The sequence below is a fragment of the Cajanus cajan genome, chromosome 7 (assembly GCF_000230855.2).
Source record: "Cajanus cajan strain Asha chromosome 7, NIPB_CcT2T_4, whole genome shotgun sequence".
In the NCBI taxonomy this organism is placed as follows: Eukaryota; Viridiplantae; Streptophyta; class Magnoliopsida; order Fabales; family Fabaceae; genus Cajanus; species Cajanus cajan.
The window spans coordinates 28,636,000-28,658,149 of NC_138523.1; the positions used below are offsets into that span (position 1 = coordinate 28,636,000).

Consider the following 22,150-nt stretch of genomic DNA (forward strand, 5'->3'; position numbering starts at 1 on the left):
ATCAACTGAAGCCTGAGGGATCAGATGTAAGACTAAAACAGGCATTATATGAGACTAAGTCAAGAACAGGACGAAATTTGGTTGAACATCAACATGGATTTGCAAAATCATCAGATAGAGCCTAACGAACAAGTAGACAAAGTCATCACTACCAGACGTAAAAGGTAGTCAAGACCAGACAAAGAATCAAAACTAAAATGTGTATCCAGACGCAGTCAGAAAATAATGGAGCGCGTCTGAAGTCCACTAATCACATTAAGTGAAATCATATAAGAAACACAAAAGGACATCAAACCTGAATAAAGAAGAATAGGCAAGCGTGAATTCACAAGTCAAAGCTGCGTGTGTCAGAAAAAGACAGCACCTCAGCAGCTAAACTGATGAGAAAAGTACAAATATGCCTAGATCATGATTGAAGTTAGACATTGAAATAATCAACTACACAGAAGGACTTCAAGTATACAAGCAAACATTTCATGCAAGATCAAATGCATTAAATGAAAAGATTTACATAGCCATGAACAAGCCTCCATCTGCAACGACATGAAGCTCCGCTCCAACGAAAAAATTTGAATTCAAACAACGGACAGATTTATCAACAGGCTATAAGTATCAAGGAAAAGAAGAAGAAGAAGCAGAGAACTGAGAAGTAGAGAAAACGTGTAATAAGAAAGAGAAAGCAAAAAATCATAAGCTACATTTCTTCTCAAAGCATTTCCTGTATATCTGTGTGAAAACTAAGATAGCTTATCTTAGTGAGTATTGCTAATAGTTTATCCTCTTTAAGAGAGTAAACAAAACACTCAAACACTTATTCCTGTAAAACTAAGGTTACGCACCTTAGTGAGTGTAGAAACTATCCTATCTTCTCTGTGAGAGTTGCAAACACACTCAACACCTTCATTTTCTGTAAAGCCTGAAGAGGCTGGTTGAAAGAATACTTGTGAACCAAAAGTGGTTTGAGAATACTAGCGCTAGTGAGTGAAGTTAGCAGGCCAGAAGTGGTCAAGAATACTTGGAGAGCCAAAAGTGGTTAAGAATACTAGCATCGACAAGTGAGGTTGACGAGCCATAAGTGGTTGAGAATACTTGTAATCCTCTGTGATTAGTGGTACCCTTTAGTTGAAGGAGACTGGATGTAGCTCAAATTGAGTGAACCAGTATAAAAATATGCATACCTTTTTCTATTTCTCAAGCACTACTTATTTAAAAATTGTCTTTCATCTACTTTCATTTCAACAAACTGTTAGATGAAAACACACTTGTCCACTATTTTTGAAGAAATAATATTTTTGGACGATAAATCCTTTCACACGGAAAACATATTTACTCAACTTGTTCCTTGAAGCAAACAATCAGGTTTATTGGACGCAAAAAGCTTTCTAGTCAGACAAGCCTGCACAAGTTTTCAACAGTGCTTGAATACTCTTTTTATTAAAAGAAAAAGGAGTATCTTTATAAAAACGATTTTGAAAAATCTTCCTTCGAACACACACACATTCAAACCCCCTTTCTGTGTGTATTTCCACTAACTTCAATTGGTATGAAAGCTCGACCCCTTGGGTTGAGCATCTAACACTATAGGGGAAACGATCATGGAAAGTGAAGGACAAGCCGTAAACCGTCCACCTCTCTTCAGAGGGACAAAATATGACTATTGGAAACAAATAATGATTGCATGCTTTGATGCATGTCATATAGACATGTGGGACATTGTGGAACAAGGAAACTACATCCCTCGAAATGAAGTCGGTGATGAGTTACCCAAGACACAATGGAATGAAGAGCAGAAGCAAAGATTCGTACTAAACTCAAAAGCACGCAATGCGCTCATGTGTGCCCTATCTGAGGAAGAATACACTAAAGTTCATAGCTTCAGAAGTGCAAAATAGATGTGGGATACACTAGCCTTGACCTACGAGGGATCCCTAGAGGTAAAACGCAACAAGCTAAGCTTGTTGGCGTGTAAGTATAAACTCTTCGAGATGGAAGAAAGTGAATCTATCCAAACCATGTTTGGAAGAGTTCAAACAATTGTAAATGAACTATCATTTTTAGGAAGAACTTACGATAACTTTGATCATATTGACAAATTACTTCGAAGTTTACCGAGGAAGTGGAGACCACAGGTTACAGCCTTGAGAGCGTCCAAAAACTTAGAAAAGCTCTCACTAGAGGAACTCATTGGACTACTCAAAGTTCACGAGCTGGAGCTACAACAAGACGATGCTGGGAGGAAACAGAAATCCATTGCATTGAATGTACAAAAGATAAAGTCCACTCCAACATCCTCAAGAACCCTAAAGGTAGAACAGACGTCTGATGAAAGCTGTAGTGAACGTACTTGCGATATCGATGATGAGATATCCTTCTTATGAAGAAAGATCCACTCAATGATGAAAAAGAAGGGAGGAATACGATGGAGAAAATACAACAAAACTCCCAAAGAAAAGGCACAATCACTGTGTTTTGAGTGCAAGAAACCTGGACATTACAAAACAGAATTTCCAAAACTAGAAAAAGAAAAAGAAAAAGAGAAAAAGAAGTTGATCTCCTACAAGAAGAAGGCAATGATGTCCACCTGGGAGGACCTTGATACCATGTCATCTGAGGATGATGTAGAAGCAAACATTTGTCTTATGGTAGACGCAGACTCATCATCAAAATCTGATGATGAAGAGGTAACTAAATCTGACTTTAAAACTCTTAAGCATGCATATAATCAACTTTTGTCTGATTCTGCTAAAATCTCTACAACCTGTAAGGAACAAAAGAAAAAGGTTTCTGAGTTACTTGAAGAAAATCTGCTTCTAAAAAATGAGAATGCAAAGCTATCAAAAGAATCCAAAAAATACTTTTCAACTTCAGAAGAAGTGAACAAACTTAACAAAGAAATTGACCTATTAAAATCAGATTTGTCAAAATTCACTCTAGGAGCTAAAAATCTCGAAAATATTTTGAAATATTCTAGAAGTGGAAATAATAGGTCTGGACTAGGATATGTTGAATCTGAATCAAGATTAAAACAAGAACACATGCATATTCTTCTCATAGGAATCATGGACATTCTACATCCACACGCAGTCACATGCACGAAAAGAGGTATTCCAAAACCTCAAGAGCTAACACTCATGAACCCAAATCCATTTAGGTACCAAAGACTAAAATAGTGCCTGTTGGAGATTTGTTTAACAAGAATAAGAAATGTCCAGTCATGGTACCTAGATAGTGGCTGCTCGCGACACATGAAGGGTGAAAGGTCTATGTTCCTAGACCTCAGGACCAAGAAAGGAGGGCAAGTCACATTTGGAGGAGGACAGAAAAAGACATATCATGGGGATAGGTAAAATAGGTATCAACTCCTCTATCACCATTGATAATGTTCTGTATGTTAAAGGATTGACACAATCTACTCAACATAAGTCAATTGTGTGATAGTGGTTATAAGGTGTCCTTCAACAAAAATAAATGTACTATTAGTCAATCTGATTCATCCATATTATTTATAGCTGATGAGTCATTATTTTCCCTTATTTTCTTACCTTTCTGTACTTATTTTAACCTCTAATTTGTGCTTAATTGTTGATATTCTGTACTTTTTTCTATTTGGGCTTTAATTGGACCGGTAATTCATATTTTAACTAATTTAAATTTTCTAAATCTAATTATTCCAAATTTTATTTTCAGGGCAGTTTAATAATTATTTGGGCTTGGAATTAATTTTTGGACATCAAGAGGAGCTGCCACGTCATCTGCCATGTCACCACTGCACCATTTTCCACCTCAGCATTTAATTTCAATTTGTATTCTATTTTATTGTATTTTTCGAGTCAAACCTGACTTGGGGCCCATTTTGACTCTTCTAGGTTTTATTTAGGGTTTTAGGGCAGCCACTATGGGGGAGTCTGATGTGACGACGTAGCTGGCTGCCTCCTCTTTGTTTTTTCACGTTTTTCTCTCATGTAGCTACAATTTTACGTTTTTCTTCCTCTTTGGTTTTTCTGCTCTCTAATATTCACGTTTTGTTTTTTGGTTGTAATGTGAGACTCCATTTTCATTTGAATACAGATTATTCATTTCTTCTTCTTCTTCTTCTTCCTTGCATTTTCATTTTCGTTTCTATTTTAATGGAAGGCTAAAACCCCTAGGGTTGGCTTCTTGTTATGGATTGTAATCTCTATTTGAGGTTAGGTATGTTTGTATATCTCTGTTCTGCTTTGTTCTTCTTCATTTAACCTCTATAACAATGTGTCCATGCTTAATGGGTTGTGCTCAATGCCATAGTTGTTTAATCTGTGAAGAGGTTGATGTTGTATATGTTTGCTTAATTCGTGTAGGGAAATCTTGAGTTAATCTTCGCTTAGTTGGTTAACTCAGATGGAACAAGGATTAAGTGGTTAATAGAGTAATCTCATTGTGAACCAAGGATAAGAGAGTTACAATCCTAATAAGAAGCCAATCTATTTTACTTGCTGTGTTATCTGCATCTTATTGTGTTATAAACTAAAAAGAATCTGAAACAAATCCCCCCCCACTTCGTGTGTTTAAGCCTTTAACAGTAAAAGACGGTCCTTGGGAGACGACCTAGGAGTCACTTCCTAGTACTACATTTAATTGCATTTATTTGACCGGATACGGCTTTGATCAAATTTGGCACCGTTGCCGGGGACCATCGATTCCTGTTAAAGGGTGTGTGTTATTTGTTTTTGTTGTGTGTTTAGTGTTTTAGAGTTTCTGTTATGTTATGTCTGTTTTTGCTGTAGTGTTTCAGTGTATCAGTATATCAATTTTAGTGTATTAATTTTTGTTTCAATTTTGTATGAATTTTGTGTATCAGTTTGGTGCTTGCATTTTTGTGTCTCATTACATGTTATGTTGTGTATTTGTGTTTGTTATTAGTCTCCCCAGGTGTAGCAAGTAAGCCAGTTGAAGAATTAGAGAGAACCAATGAACAGTAAACCAATGGAACAGTAACTCGAATTTGGTTTTTGGTGCATTTGTTGTCATGTGTTTGTCATAGATGATCTTTATTGCATTTCATAGCCCATTGTGACCAATTATATTCATTCCATTTGGTGTGCTAAATGATTGTTGTGTTGTGTTGAGTTTCAATTCTGGTGCATTTTGTGGTACATTCTGGTGCATTTTGTGGTTCATTTTGGTGCAAAATCTGGTGTGTTTTGGTGCATATTTGGTGCGATTTGTGCCCTGTTTTGGTGCGTGTTCTGTTTCAGTTTAGGCATGCTCTGTTTTGGCTGCCTACTACTCCTCTGTTCGGGTGCCAAAAATGTGGGAAAATGGTGTGTAAGTGTTACAAATGTGGTGCAATTTTGGTGCACGTGAATAGTGTTGAATAGTGCCAGAATTTTCCAATTAATCGTGATTTTTGGTTTTGATAGCTAGACTTGTTATTTTTGCCTCAAATTTTGTGTGGTAACTTCTTTCAATCTATATTTTGTGTAAAAAATAGCTAGGGCACATAGTTTGGTCAAAATTTGGAGATACCAAAATTTTTGAAAATTGTTTTCAGCAAAACTTCAAAGGGCCATAACTTTGGCTCTGGTTATCGGAATTAGGCAAAAGTTTTTTTCATTTTGTGTAGGAAAAAAAGATCTATCAAACCCACACTGCTAGGCTATGTGGCCCCAGCTAGATTTAAAAAAAAAGGTCGTTTAGTATTTCTTTTTTATTTTTGAAGTTTTATTTCACTATTTTTCCAAACTTTTCTTAGGTAGTTCATGTAGCTAGGCTTTGAATTTTGTTCTCAAACTTTTTGTGGTAGTTTCTAATGATTTTAGGATGATATTGGTGCATTGGTTTTGACAGTTTCCAAGTTTTCATGAAAATTCCCTTTTTACCCCTACTGTTCACGTAGTAGTTGCATGTGATTGCATGTAGTGCATGACTAGGAACAATCCACACACTTTGCATCCATTTGATCCTAAATAGATAGACCGTAGATTAGTTAGAGAGCATATAGTCCCACCTGAGAGTGATACCCATAATGTGAGTGTAGCATCTGAAGTTGACTCAACTGAAAATATGGGTGACCATCCTGGACCTCGAGAGAGAACACTTAGGGAGATGGCTGCACCTGATTTCACATATGAGAGTCTATGCATTCAATATCCTGAGGAAGATGTTCCTTTTGTGCTTAAAACTGGACTAATCCATTTGTTGCCTAAGTTTCATGGTCGTGCAGGTGAGGATCCACACAAGCATCTCAAGTAGTTCCACATAGTTTGTTCCACCATGAGGCCACGTAATGTCCCTGAAGATCACATCTACCTAAAGGCATTCCCTTTTTCATTGGAGGATCTTGCCAAGGACTAGTTGTACTATCTGGCTCCTGGTTCAATAACAAGTTGGGATGACTTGAAGAGAGTGTTCCTCGAAAAATTCTTCCCTACATCCAGGACCACTACAATCTGGAAGGACATATCTAGAATTAGGCAACTCATGGGGGAGAGCTTATACGAGTACTGGGAGAGATTCAAGAGGCTGTGTGCTAGCTGCCCTCACCATTAAATTTCTGAGCAGCTATTATTGCAGTACTTCTATGAGGGTTTGAACATAATGGATAGAAGCATGATTGATGCAGCTAGTGGAGGAGCTTTAAGAGATATGATACCTGCTTCTGCTAGAGGGCTGATTGAAAAAATGGCGTCCAACTCACAACAATTCAATATGAGGAGTGATGCCATAGTTGTGAGGGGTGTGCATGATGTGGTAGCCTTAGATTCCACTGAACACAAAAAGTTGGAGAGTAAGATTGATGCTCTCACCACCTTGGTTTCACAACTGGCTGCAAATCAAAAATCAGCCCCACCACCAGCAAAAGTATGTGGCATCTGCACTTTAATTAATCATCCAACAGATGCTTGTCCCTCCTTGCAAGACTCTTCTACAGGTCCTGATGCCCCACAAGCATATGCTGCCAACATTTACAACAACAGACCTCCACAAAAGCAACAACAAAATTATGATCTGTCTTCCAATAGATACAATCTTGGTTGGAGGAATCATCCTAAATTGAGATGGGGAAACTCTCAGCAACATCAGCAAAATCCACCACCTTTCCAGAACAATCCCTCAAGTTCTACATACCAGCCTCCTCAATAGAGACTTCCTCCCCTTGCACCTGCAGCCCAACCAGCTCAACCTTCTACTTCCTTTAAGCCTTCATTGGAGGAGTTGGTGAGGCAGATGACTCTTCAAAATATGCAATTCCAGCAAGAGACCAGAGCTTCCATTCAGAGCTTGACCAATCAGATGGGGCAGATGGTTACTCAACTCAATCAGGCACAATCTCAAAATTCAGATAAGTTGCCTTCACAGACTGTGCAGAATCCGAAAAATGTGAGTGCCATCACATTGAGGTCGGGGAAACAGATTGACATACCCACTGCAGTACCTCCATTAGCACCTGTACCTGTACAGTTCCATCATTTGCACCTGAGCAAAATGATGAACCAGTTGGTGCCCAAAATTTTCATGCAGGTGGACCTTCTTCCAGCACCAATCCTGATTTGCAGCAGGCTCCTATCCCTCTTCCATTTCCTCCTAAATTAATTCCAAGCAAAAAGATGGAAGAGGTGGATAAGGAGATATTGGAGACCTTCAGGAAGGTGGAGGTGAACATACCTCTGCTGGATGCCATCAAGCAAATTCCCAGATATGCTAAGTTCCTGAAGGACTTGTGCACCCACAAGAGGAAGCTGAAGGGCAATGAGCGAATCAGCATGGGCAGAAACGTCTCAGCACTCATAGGTAAATCTGTTCCACACATTCCTGAAAAGTGTAAGGACCTAGGTACATTTTGTGTACCTTGCATTATTGGTAACAGTAAATTTGAAAATGCCATGCTTGATTTAGGAGCTTCGATTAATTTCATGCCTCTGTCCATTTTTAATTCTTTGTCTCTTGGTCCTTTGCAACCTACGGGTGTAGTCATTCAATTGGCCAATAAGAGTGTTGCCCACCCTACAGGTTTCATTGAGGATGTCTTAGTTTGGGTCGGTGAACTAATTTTTCCTACTGATTTTTATGTGCTTGATATGGAGGACAGATTCTCCCATGGTTCTGTCCCAATCATTCTAGGCAGACCATTTTTGAAAATAGCCCGGACTAAGATTGATGTTTATGCTGGCACCTTGTCTATGGAATTTGGTGATATTGTTGTTCATTTTAATATTTTGGATGCCATTGTAGACCCCTAAAATTGTCCGGGTCAGAAATAAGACTCGAAGACTCTCAAAGATCGAAAGAAAGTCAGCCAGAAGGACTCCTAGAAGACCATAGGATGGCTATCTGTAGGTTTAGAGGTCTTAGAGTACCTAAAAATAAGGAAGTGGGAGGTTTGGAGCTCAATACGGCCTCCTTGGAGTTCAGTACGGCCGTACTGCACATTTTGTACTACAATACGGCCGTACTGAAACCAATACGGCCGTATTGAAGTTTCTGTATTTCAATACGGCCGTACTGAATTCAATACGGCCGTATTGAAGTACAAAAACTCAATACGGGCCGTATTGAACCCAGGGGCCGTACTGCGCCTCATCCCTATAAATAGGACATCATTTGGACATCATTCCACACTTTCACACACAGTTTTGACTCCCTCCTTGAGTATTCTGGGGTTTTTGAGCAGTGTTCTGCCCTAGAAATCTCTCTGGGAGTCGATCCGACGAAGTTCTTGAGTCACGAGCCATTTGCTTGAGTCTCGAACTTAGTCGAAGGGAAATCTTTTGGATTTCCATAGTAAAAATTATTTTTTAGGAAGGAGCGAGCGAGCTTGTAGAGGGAGGGAGCGCCAAAAAGCCTCCTAAACTTCATTGATATATAAAAAGCACGCTTCAAGAGGTTTCTTCTCTAAAAATCCCTTCTTTTACCGCTTTCTGATTGTTGCATATTTAAATTCGTCATCATGTAGATATTTAATATATAATCGTTTATAATAAATAGGGGTAATTTAGTAATTTTACGCTATTATTTAATAAATAATCCATCATAGGGAACCCGAAAGGGGCGTTGTGGGGTGCTAACACCTTCCCCGCACGTAACCGACTCCCTTACCCAACTCTGGTTGTAATGGCCAAGGTTGATTTATAAAATCAATTGCCTTAAATCTTTTTCCAATGTTTTGAGTAAAACATTGGTGGCGACTCCAAGAACCCTACCTTTTGCGAAAACCACTAATCCATAGAGGGTCCCGCTTGGGATTAATATGGATTGGTGAATCATTTAATAAAATTGGTAGCTCGACAAGGTCTCAGTTTGAGAATAAGTCGTTCTATCAATCCACCACTTTCCAAAACTTTAAAACGAGTCCAACCATCGTCGCGATTGCCAAGGTCCGTTTCGGCGGGTGGCGACAGCCATGAAATTTCCTTTTGAAGCTCATTCTATTTTTCGTGCTGAATTGATCGATGATCTAGTTGATGAGCACATTCATGATTTTGATTCTTCTCATGCTAAGAAGCATTCATTTTCACTTGATTTGTATAGCTACCTTTCATGCATTGAGTTTGAGTCTGAATCTGAATATGAGTCTGAATGTGAAACTCATTGTGAGGCATCTGAATTTGAAACTTTGGGTGCTGTACCTCTTGGTCTTGATTTTATACAGTCAGAATGCACTAACCATGTTGTAGGAAATACAAAAGAATCTGACTTGCAGGTTGAGGTACAGGCTGCGGAACCCCTTCTCCCTTCTTTGGTTCCTTCTGATGTTTAGCCAGGACCCACACCAGAGTTGAAGCCTTTTCTAGAGAACTTCAAGTATGCTTACTTGGAGGATGATGAGAGATTCCCTCTGATCATATCCACATCCCTTGATGCTGATCAAGAAGAGAGGTTGCTGCATGTGCTTTGGAAGCACAAGAAGGCAATTGGTTGGACCCTGGCAAACATTCCTAGCATTAGCCCATCCACATGCATGCACAAGATATTATTGGAGGATGGAGCTAAACCAGTGAGACAGCCTCAAAGGAGACTTAACTCGGTGATTTTGGAAGTTGTGAAGAAAGAGGTGACCAAGCTTCTACAGGCTGGGATCATCTATCCCATTTTAGATAGTCAGTGGGTGAGTCCGGTCCAGGTGGTCCCCAAGAAGACAAGCCTCACTGTTGTTAAGAATGAGAGGGATGAGTTCATACCCACCAGAGTCCAAAATAGTTGGAGGGTCTGTATTGACTACCGGAGGCTCAACCAAGAAACAAGGAGGGATCATTTTCCTCTGCCCTTCATTGATCAAATGCTTGAGCGTCTGGCAGGTAAATCTCATTACTGTTTTCTTGATGGGTTCTTTGGTTATTTTCAAATTCATATTGTTCTTGAGGATCAGGAAAAGACCATATTCACCTGCCCTTTTGGTACTTTTGCCTATAGGAGGATGTCTTTTGGCCTATGCAATGCCCTTGGCACATTCCAGCGGTGCATGCTTAGTATTTTTAGTGACTTTCTTGAAAATTGCATAGAGGTGTTTATGGATGATTTTACTATTTATGGATCCTCTTTTGATGCATGTTTGGATAGTTTAGATAGAGTTCTGAATAGATGCATTGAGACTAACCTTGTTCTTAATTTTGAGAAATGTCATTTCATGGTTGAGTAGGGTATAGTTTTGGGGCATATCATTTCTAGTAAGGGCATTGAGGTTGACCCTGCAAAGATATCTATTATTGCACAATTGCCTTACCCCTTTTGCGTGCGAGAGGTGCGATCTTTTCTTGGCCATACAGGTTTCTACAGGCGTTTCATTAAAGACTTCATTAAGAAACCCCTTCCACTATCCAGTTTGCTTTAGAAGGATATGGAATTTAATTTTGATGATAGGTGCAAGGAGGCGTTTGATTGCCTCAAGAGAGCGTTGACCACCACTCCTATCATTCAGGCACCAGACTGGACAGTTCCCTTTGAGCTGATGTGTGATGCTTTAAATTATGCACTGGGGGCTGACAAATTACCTAGGGTGATATACTACGCTTCCAAGACATTAGATGATGCTCAAGCAAATTACACGACCACGAAAAAGGAACTTTTAGCTATTGTTTTTGCACTTGATAAATTTCGATCATATTTGCTTGGTTCTCGTGTCGTTGTTTTTACAGATCATGCAGCTCTAAAGTACCTGTTGAAGAAGGCTGACTCAAAGCCTAGGCTGATTAGATGGATGCTCTGGCTTCAAGAGTTTGACTTGGACATCCGTGACAAGAGCGAAGCACAAAACTTAGTGGCAGACCATCTCAGCAGGATTGAGAGAGCTGAGGATGAGGACACTTTGCCCATTTAGGATGATTTTCCTGATGAATACTTGTTAACTGTTTCTGTTCCTTCCCCCACCCCTTGGTTTGCAAACATTGTCAATTATTTAGTTGCTTCTGTTTTTCCTCCTTTAGCATCTAGAGCTCAAATTGATAAACTTAAGAGTGATGCTAAACATTATGTTTGGGATGACCCCTATTTGTGGAAGTTTTGCAGTGATCAGGTAATCAGGAGATGCTTGTTGGACCATGAGATTGACTCAGTCCTGTAGTTCTGTCATTCTTCTGCATCTGGTGGTCATCTTGGCATTCATAGGACAGCTCGCAAGGTGCTTGACTGTGGTTTTTACTGGCCCACCATCTTCAAGGATGCGTGGAAGATATGCAGAACTTGTGAGCAGTGTCAGAGAGCAGGAGGAGCCCTTTCTTGGAGACAGCAGATGCCTCAGCAACCCATGCTATTCTGTGAGGTCTTTGATGTCTGGGGTATAGATTTCATGGGTCCTTTTCCTATCTCTTTTGGATTTTCATATATTCTCCTAGATGTTGATTATGTTTCAAAATGGGTGGAAGCCAAACCCACCATAACTAATGATGCTCGGGTTGTTGTCGATTTTGTTAGATCTCACCTATTCTGCAGGTTTGGAGTACCCAGAGATATTGTTAGTGAACAAGGCACCCATTTTTGTAACAGATCTATGCAGGCTTTGCTCAAGAAGTATAGGGTAGTGCAAAGAATTTCTACACCCTACCACCCCCAAACCAATGGGCAAGCTGAAATTTCAAACAGGGAGATCAAGAGAATCTTAGAGAAGATTGTCCAGCCCAACAGAAAAGATTGGAGTAACAGGTTGGATGATGCTCTTTGGGCGCATAACCTACAAAGCACCCATAGGGATGTCTCCTTATCGGGTTGTCTTTGGCAAGGCATGTCATTTACCTGTTGAGATTGAGCATCGGGCCTACTGGGCCGTGAAGACCTGTAACTTCTCCATTGATCAGGCTGGTGAGGAAAGGAGGTTGCAACTAAATGAGCTTGATGAGATTCGCTTGGAAGCCTACGAGAATTCAAAATTCTACAAGGAGAAAGCCAAGAAGTTCCATGACAGCTTGATAGCTAGGAAGGACATCGTGGTTGGCCAGAAAGTTCTCTTGTAGAATTCTCAGCTCGGACTCATGGGTGGTAAGTTACGATCAAAGTGGATTGGACCTTTTGTTGTTACTAATGTTTATCCTTATGGTACAGTTGAGATCAAAAGTGAATCCACAGATAAGAGCTTTAAAGTCAATGGGCACCGGCTGAAGCCATTCCTCAGCAATCCATCTTTGTTGAATGCAGTTGTAGAGGAGATGTCTCTGCTTGACCCTGCTTCTCTCCCACCATGATTTAGGGAGTTTTCTTTCCCTCTCTCCTTCTTTACTTTTATTGCACATGTCCAATTCTGTTGATTGTTCTGATTGCTCTGATCTTCTATTTGTGCCACATTGGGACAATGTGTGATTTAAGTGTGGGGGGAACTGTTTTGGTTATATGCTTTTAGGGTTTAATTGTTATTTTTGGGTCTAGGTTTTATGTTTATCTTTAGTTATTATGTACAGTTTTGCATGTTTCTCTTTGATTTATGGGTTTTGATAGTTTGTAGGCACTTACTTCATTCTTGGATAGGAGTTTCTTGATACTATATGGTTTGAAATCCCTGTTTTTCTCTACTTGGAAAGATGATTTTGAGGTTTGAGAGGTTGTTTTAATTGTGACAGATATACCCTGTGTGAGGATTTGAGCCACTCTCTGTTCTTTCTTGTGTGTTATGCCTCTTGATTGCTTGCAAAGTTGCCTTGTCTTGACTCTGTTTGATACTTCTTGATTCACATGCATGTTTGGATATGATTAAGGCATTTTGATTCTCATAAGCCTCTAGCCAAATAAGCCTACCTTGAATTAACTCCTCTGATAACCCCTGTTGAGCCTATTTCCCCTTCTTTGTTTGAAGCTCATTACAAGCCTTAAGCGAAAAACCATGATTACCTTAACCTTAGGGAGTTTTGGAGCTTTGGAACTGTTTTGGGAATAAGTTCTTGAATAAGTGTGGGGGTGTGTGTATGTTTCATTGGATGATGTATATTGGCTAGTTGATTCCTTATGCTGTACACTTTACTTCTCTACATGTTATCTTATCTCATTTTAAATTTTCATGTGTACTGTTCACTACATACTGTTCATTAAAAAAAAATACAAAAAAATACAAAAAAAAAATGAAAAAGAGAAGTTGTTTGAGGCAAGAGAAAGAGGATTCATCATCATAGAGGTCATTAGAGGTTTCTGGGTTTGTTTCTTGTGCGTATTCTTGACTTATTCCCCATTGCTCCTCTGGTTCCTCTAGTTTGTAGTTACTTATCCCATATATTATCCTCTACCCTGTCCTTGGCCTCATTACAACCCTAAAAAGACCTTTTGATCCTTATGTGCATGTTTATTGGGTGTTGATTTTAGAGGCTTGCCAAGTCTATCTGTTGCTTATTTTTCATGAGTGCTTTGAGAGTATACAGTGATACAGTGCATCTTGTGAAGTTCTGTTGCTTTTGATTCACCTCTTGAGCTGATTGATTGTCTTGCCATGTTTTGAAATGCTTGGATGATTTCCATAAGTATCTGGTTTCTCTGACTCTTTGTTGTGTGTTGGATGTTGTCTACTCCTTTTCTTTTCCCAAGATTCATTGAGGATTGTGTAAATCTGTTTGTTTCCTTGTGTGTATTCTTGTTTCTGTTTCTTCCTGTTGTGTCACTCTCTTTGCTGTCTTTGGAATTGTTCCTTGCTCTGCTTTTTGATTTTGCCCAGGAGTGCAAAAGGCTAAGTGTGGGGGAATTTGATGAGTTATTATTTTCCCTTATTTTCTTACCTTTCTGTACTTATTTTAATCTCCAATTTTGCTTAATTGTTGATATTTTGCACTGTTTTCTATTTGGGCTTTAATTGGTCCGATAATTCATATTTTAACTAATTTAAATTTTCTGAATCTAATTATTCCAAATTTTATTTTCAGGGCATTTTAATAATTATTTGGGCTTGGAATTAATTTTTGGACTTCAAAAGGAGCTACCACATCATCTTCCATGTCACCACTGCACCATTTTCCACCTCAGCATTTAATTTCAATTTGTATTCTATTTTATTGTATTTGTCGGGACAAACCTGACTTGGGGCCCATTTTGACTCTTCTAGGTTTTATTTAGGGTTTTAGGGCAGCCACTAGGGGGGAGTCTGATGTGACGACGTAGCTAGTTGCCTCCTCTTTATTTTTTCACGTTTTTCTCTCATGTAGCTACAGTTTTACGTTTTGCTTCCTCTTTGGTTTTTCTGCTCTCTAATATTCACGTTTTGTTTTTTGGTTGTAATGTGAGACTCCATTTTCATTTGAATACAAATTATTCATTTTTTCTTCTTCTTCTTCCTTACATTTTCATTTTCGTTTCTATTTTAATGGAAGGCTAAAACCCCTAGGGTTGGCTTCTTGTTATGGATTGTAATCTCTGTTTGAGGTTGGGTATGTTTGTATATCTCTGTTCTGCTTTGTTCTTCTTCATTTAACCTCTATAACAATGTGTCCATGCTTAATGGGCTGTGCTCAATGCCACAGTTGCTTAATCTGTGAAGAGGTTGACGTTGTATACGTTTGCTTAATTCGTGTAGGGAAATCTTGAGTTAATCTTCGCTTAGTTGGTTAACTCGGATGGAACAAGGATTAAGTGGTTAATAGAGTAATCTCATTGTAAACCAAGGATAAGAGAGTTACAATCCTAACAAGAAGCCAATCTATTTTACTTGTTGTGTTATCTGCATCTTATTGTGTTATAAACTAAAAAGAATCTGAAACAAACGCCCCCCCACTTCGTGTGTTTAAGCCTTTAACAGTAAAAGACGGTCCTTGGGAGACGACCTAAGAGTCACTTCCTAGTACTACATTTAATTGCATTTATTTGACCGGATATGGCTTCGATCAATAGCTAACAGATGCAACAACTTGTATAAAATAATGCTTAACGAACTAGAAAGTCAAAATGTTGATTTTCTAGTTTCTTATGAAAACCAGTGGCTCTGGCACAAGAAGCTTGGTCATGTAAGTTTAAGATTAATTTTGAAACTGAAAAAGCATAACCTCGTAAGAGGTCTACCAAGTCTTGTACACCAGACGAATAACTTATGTGAAGCATGTCAAAAGGGGAAACAAATCAAAAGCTCATTTCAAAGTAAAAATCATGTTTCCACCTCTAGACCTCTTGAACTGCTTCACATAGACTTATTCGGACCCATTAGGACAACATATGTTAGTGGTAAATGATATGGACTAGTAATTGTGGATGACTACACTAGATGGACATGGGTGTTGTTCATAACTCACAAGGATGAGTCTTTTAAGGTATTTCATGTATTTTGTAAACGAGTTCAAAATGAAAAGGGAATATCAATTGTTTCTATCAGAAGTGATCATGCGGAGAATTTGAAAATGAACAATTTCAAGAATTTTGTGAAGAAAACAGAATTAAACATAATTTCTCAACACCCAGAACTCCATAGAAAAATGGGGTTGTAGAAAGAAAAAATCGTTCATTACAAGAAATGGCAAGAACTTTACTAAACGATTTCTCCACTCTCAAACATTTTTGGGCAGAAGCAGTTAATACTTCTTGCTAAATTCAAAACATAATATACATTAGGCCTTTGCTAAAAAAAGACTCCTTATGAATTGTGGAAGGGACGAGCACCCAACATATCATACTTTCATCTGTTTGGTTTCAAATGCTTTATTATAAACACCAAAGAAAGCCTAGGCAAATTTGACTCAAAAACTGACGAGGGTATTCTACTTGGATACTCTAAAAGGACAAGAGCCTATAGGGTGTTCAACAACAGAACCAAAACTGTTGAAGAAACCATTCATGTTAAATTTGATGAAAAAAAGCCTGATAAAGAAATATCATAGCTAGGCAATTTCTTCGAGAACATGCAGGTGAACAATGATCAGACAAAGAAGCCTGAGTTTGAAGAAACAACGACTCAACAGGATGAAAGAGAGGAAAGAGAACCAGTCAATCGCAACTGGCAGATGAAAGTTCATCACCCATAAGAACAAATCATTGGAGAAAGCAAAGGATGCAATAAGAACTAGAAGTTCGTTCAAAACACAAGCACAAATTGCACTGCTATCCCAAGTTGAACCAAGAACCACAGACAAAGCCCTGTCAGACGAAAGCTGGGTTCAGGCCATGCAGGAAGAACCAAGCCAATTCCAGAAAAATGATGTATGGAAACTTGTTCCAATGCCAGAAGACAAATCAATCATAGGTACAAAATGGGTATACAAGAATAAATTAGACGAATCAGGAAACGTGGTAAGAAACAAAGCAAGGTTAGTTGCAAAAGGGTACTCTCAGCAGGAAGGTATAGACTTTATTGAAACCTTTGCACCTGTTGCCAGAATAGAGACCATTATAATTTTACTTGCTTTTGCTGCATGTACTGGCATGAAATTATACCAGATGGATGTTAAAAGTGCATTTTTAAATGGAACAATCTCGAAAGAGGTTTACGTGAGTCAACCTCCTGGTTTTGAAAACGACCTACTATCATCTCATGTTTTCAAACTAAAAAAAGCCTTGTATGGATTAAAACAGGTACCACGTGCATGGTATGAAAAATTAAGCTCTTTTCTAACAAATAATAATTTTATAAGGGGCAAAACTGACAACACCTTGTTTAGAAAAGAAATAAAGGATGATTTCATAATAGTTCAAATCTATGTAGACGACATAATATTTGGTGCTACTAATGAAAATCTTTGCCAAGAGTTTTCCAAGCTTATGCAGGATGAATTTGAAATGAGCATGGGGAGAACTGAAGTTCTTTCTAGGACTTCAAATTGTCCAGTCAAATGAAGGAATCAAAATTTATCAGACGAAATATATAAAAGAATTACTACAAAAGTTTAAAACGGAAGATGCAAAACCAATGAAGACATTGATGCATCCTTCAAATACTCTTGGTCTAGACGAAGAATCACTAGACGTTGATAGCACGATGTACTAAGAAATGGTCGGTTCTCTCTTGTACCTAACAGCGTCAAGACCAGACATCATGTTCCGCGTCTACGTCTATGCCAGGTTTCAAGTACGACCTAATGAGGTACACTTACAAGCTGTTAAAAGAATCTTAAGATATCTTAAAGGAATAGCTAACCTAGGCATCAACTTCTATAGAAGCCAAAAGTTTTCTCTTCTAGGATATTGTGATGCAGATTATGCAGGAGACAAATGGGAGAGAAAAAGCACTAGCGGAGGATGTCATTTCCTTGGTTGCTGCTTGGTTTCATGGACTAGCAAGAGACAAAACACGATTGCCTTATCAACTTGCGAAGCTGAGTATGTTGCTGCAGGACAGTGTCTTACGCAACTTCTTGTACCCTGTGATAACACTGTTGCAATTAACATTTCTAAAAATCCTGTTTTGCATTCTAGGACTAAGCATATAGAAATTAAACATCATTTCATTCGAGATCATGTGCAAAAAGGAATGTTTGAACTGATTTATGTTAAAATTGAAAAACAACTAGCTGATATCTTCACCAAAACCCTTCAAGAAGATAGATATGTCTAGTTGCGAGATAGGCTAGGAATGGAAGTGATAGATGATCAATAGTATATTGCACTTGCCCTCTATTTCTTTTTGATGATTACAAAGGGGGAGAAAGAACACAGAAAATATGTATCAACTGAAAACTGAAAAGGTCACCATGTAAGGGGTAGAGCATAGTCTAAGGGGGAGGAACCTTAGAACTTTAGAGAATGAACATAGAAACCCTTACATTACATGTGCATGATATTTGTTTGCTCTATGTCTGATACAAGATGCTTGATTTGTATAATCATGTATGAAGGATACATCTAAAAATGACTTAATAGATTATATTTGTCATCATCAAAAAGGGGGAGATTGTTAAGTCAAACGAAGCGCATTCGCAATTCCCATCGAGATTTTGAATATGACAAATATAATACATATTGTTATTCCTAACATGTGTATTAGTGTTTTAGATGGATAACATTAAGTTCAGGCAAAAATGAAGGACAAAGTATGATCAAGCATAATTGAATTGAACAAGACATCAAACGATAACAAAACTAGTATCAAGACTAAGGTTGATCCAGGCCTAAATCAAATACAAGATAAGATCAACTGAAGCCTGAGGGATCAGATGTAAGACCAAAACAAGCATCATATGAGACTAAGTCAAGAATGGGATGAAAGTTGGCTGAACATCAACATGGATTTGTAAAATCATTAGATAGAGCCTAACGAACAAGCAAACGAAGTCATCACTACCAGACGTAAAAGGTAGTCAAGACCAGACGAAGAATCAAAACTAAAATGTGTATCCAGACGCAGTTGAAAAATAATGGAGCGCGTCTAAAGTCCACTAATTACATTAAGTGAAATCATACAAGAAACACAAAAGGACATCAAACCTGAATATAGAAGAATAGGCAAGCGTGGATTCACAAGTCAAAGTTGCGTGTGTTAGAAAAAGAACACCTACTTTTCAGAAAAAGACAGCACCTCAGCAGCTAAACTGATTAGAAAAGTACAAATATGCCTAGATCATGATTGAAGTCAGACATTGAAATAATCAACTACACAGAAGGACTTCACGTATACAAGCAAACATTTAATGCAAGATCAAATGCATTAAATGAAAAGATTTACATAGCCATGAACAAGCCTCTATCTGCAACAACATGAAGCTCCGCTCCAATGAAAAAATTTGAATTCAAATAACGGGCAGATTTATCAACAGGCTATAAGTATCAAGGAAAAGAAGAAGAAGAAGTAGAGAAATGAGATGTAGAGAAAAGGTGCAATAAGAAAAAGAAAGCAAAAAAGCATAAGCTACATTTCTTCTCAAAGCATTTCCTGTATATATGTGTGAAAACTAAGATAGCTTATCTTAGTGAGTGTTGCTAATAGTCTATCCTCTCTACGAGAGTAAACAAAATACTTAGACACTTATTCATGTAAAACTAAGGTTACGCACCTTACTGAGTGTAGAAACTATCTTATCCTCTCTGTGAGAGTTGCAAACACTGGTAGAAAAGAATGGCTCAATCCAAGAGGGGGGTGAATTGGATTCTATGACACTTTAAAATTTTTCAGAGTTCTTAGGATCTTTATTTCAATTCAAACTTTTCTAATATGAATTCTCAAAGAATTTCCTTGAAAGACTTGCTAATGGGAATGAGTCCTATATGCTTTCTTGATTAATCTTTGATAAAGTTCAAAGTTAAGAACAATTAATATGCAACACTTTGATTCAGTTTAAAGCAATGTTGTGCATACAAACATATTAATCAAGATTATTCCCTTTAACACACAACCTAGATATTACTCAAAGTAAAAGATAAGGGTAAGAGAAGAATGCACAAGTCTTTTATCCTGGTTCAGCCACTCCACATGTGACCTACATCCAGTCCTCAATCATAACCTGATCAAGATTTGTTCCACTATCTCAATGAAGAAGTTTTACAAGCATACCACACATGCATATACTTCTACATTCAAGATAACCACTTTCTTGACCCCAAGAAAGCACCTCTTGTAGAAACCCATTACAAGAATTCCTTACCACTTGAGACACATACTCAAGATTTACAATTATTCACAAAGAATTAAAGGAACGAATTCACCTAGAAGCTGAACAAATCAGACTGTGAATTTAGAAGCAAATCTCAATCTTTCTCTTCCAAGAATGTGATGATGATGATGATCTTTTTCAAAGCATTTCAAAAATGTTTTACTTCTTGGTTTCACAAAGAAAACACTCCAAGAATCACAAAGACTTCACAATAACGTTTTTCTCTTTTTGATTGTTAACTCATTATTTGTTCTGAAGTTTCAAGGTGTGAAAACTATTTATAACATTTTCAGAACCAGATAATCGATTATTTTAAAGGATAATCGATTATTTTGTTCTTCATGATTTTTGGAAATCAACCAAGCACAGAATAATCGATTATTTTGCAGGATAATCGATTATTCCAGAGAGTGCTTCTTGGGATAATCGATTATTTCACAAATAATCGATTATTACAGCAAGGAATCATTTTCACCTGTTGCTGGAATAATCGATTACATTTAATGATAATCGATTATTTTGAGTCAGTTTTCAAAAACTCAGTTTTATATCTCAAAATAACTTTCCAAGTATTTAACTCATCATCATACTCACTCTTAGTCAAATTAGATTAAGATTGACTCATGCACAAAGCACACACATGCAAAATAAGCTAAACAAAACAATACAACTTATGAGTTATCCCTATTACACATCTTAATAGCCATATTTTCTTCTTGACTTTGTTTTTGACTTGTTGATGTCCTTGGTTAGCTTTGATTCTTAGAATCCACATTTTGTTATCATCAAAACCTTCATTCTCCAAGTTTGAGTTGATTCACCACTCCATGAATCTTAACAAACACTGTAGACCCCTAAAATTGTCCGGGTCGGAAATAAAGCTTGAAGACTCTCGAAGACTGAAGGATAATCAGCCAGAAGGACTCCTCGAAGGCCCTAGGAGGGTTCTCTGTAGGTCCAGAGGTCTTAGAATAGCTCAAAATAAAGAAGTGGAGGGAAAAAGCCCAATACGGCCGTACTGAACTCAATACGGCCGTATTGAAGCTTCAATACGGCCATACTGAAGTCAGTACGACCGTATTGACACTTCAATACGACCGCTGCGAACTCAATACGGGCGTATTGAAATTTCTGACTTTCAATACGACCGTATTGAACTCCAATACGACCGTATTGAAGTTCAAAAATTTCAATACGGCCGTATTGGCCCTGTAGGCCGTACTGCGCCTATTCCCTATAAATATGACGTCAATTGGACGTCATTCCACACTTTTTTAGATAGTTTCAACCCTCTCCTTGAGTATTCTGGGGTTTTTGAGCAGTGTTCTGCCCTAGAAATCACTCGGAGAGTTGATCCGACGAAGTTCTTGAGCCCCGAGCCATTTTGCTTGAGGATCGAACCTAGTCGAGGGGAAATCTTTTGATTCCCTTAGTTAAAATTTTGTTCTAGGAGAGCGAGCAGTGGGCTTGTAGAGCGAGGGAACGCCAAAACGCTTCCCAGTTCTTTGCAATATATAAAAGCACGCTTCAAGAGGTTTCTTCTTAAATCCTTCCTTTTACTGCTTTCTGTGTGCATATTTAAACTGTCATCATGTAGATAGTCAATTTATAATCGCTTAGAATAAATAGGGGTAATTTAGTAATTTTATACTGTTCTTTTAAAAATAATCTGTCATAGGGAACCCGAAAGGGGCGCCGTGGGGTGCTAACACCTTCCCCACGCGTAACCGACTCCCTTACCCAACTCTGGTTGTAATGGCCAAAGTTGATTTTTAAATCAATTGCCTTATCCCTTTTTCCAATGTTTTGAGTAAAACATTGGTGGCGACTCCACGAACCCTCCTTTTACGAAAACCACTAATCCATGGAGGGTCCCGCTTGGGATTAATATGGATTGGTGAGCCTTTTAATAAAATTGCTCGTTTGACGAGGTCTCAGTTTGAGAATAAGTCATTCTAGCAATCCACATTTTCAAACAAATAAAACGAGTCCAACCATCCTTCGCGAATGCCGAAAGCCCGTTTCGGGCCGGTGGCGACAGATGGCGACTCCACTGGGGAAGCCTCGAGAGTCAGTCCCATTTAGTGACAGATTATTTTTAACAAATAATAGTTAAAATTACTTTATTACCCCTCACTTGTATGATAACATGTTTATCTATTTGGCTTTAATAACTGTTGTATTTTTAAATTCCGCAATTGTTT

The 22,150-nt window shown here is 38.2% G+C and overlaps 3 protein-coding genes across 3 annotated transcripts; all 3 read left to right on the plus strand.

The window, feature by feature from the left end:
• Nucleotides 1-1,892: 1,892 nt before the first annotated feature.
• On the plus strand, nt 1,893-2,378 carry LOC145949929 (uncharacterized). Its single transcript, XM_083060838.1, has one exon. It carries the CDS (start codon nt 1,893-1,895, stop codon nt 2,376-2,378), a length of 486 nt encoding a protein of 161 aa, XP_082916964.1.
• Nucleotides 2,379-7,206: 4,828 nt separating this feature from the next.
• Nucleotides 7,207-12,422, plus strand: LOC145949930 (uncharacterized). Its single transcript, XM_083060839.1, has 9 exons — nt 7,207-7,475; nt 7,676-8,169; nt 9,438-9,601; nt 9,737-10,434; nt 10,837-11,236; nt 11,294-11,488; nt 11,586-11,734; nt 11,905-12,133; nt 12,267-12,422. Exons 1-9 carry the CDS (start codon nt 7,207-7,209, stop codon nt 12,420-12,422), a joined length of 2,754 nt encoding a protein of 917 aa, XP_082916965.1.
• A 4,928-nt stretch (nt 12,423-17,350) lies between these two features.
• Nucleotides 17,351-17,914, plus strand: LOC145949931 (uncharacterized). Its single transcript, XM_083060840.1, has 3 exons — nt 17,351-17,443; nt 17,556-17,734; nt 17,776-17,914. Exons 1-3 carry the CDS (start codon nt 17,351-17,353, stop codon nt 17,912-17,914), a joined length of 411 nt encoding a protein of 136 aa, XP_082916966.1.
• The last annotated feature ends 4,236 nt before the right edge of the window (nt 17,915-22,150 follow it).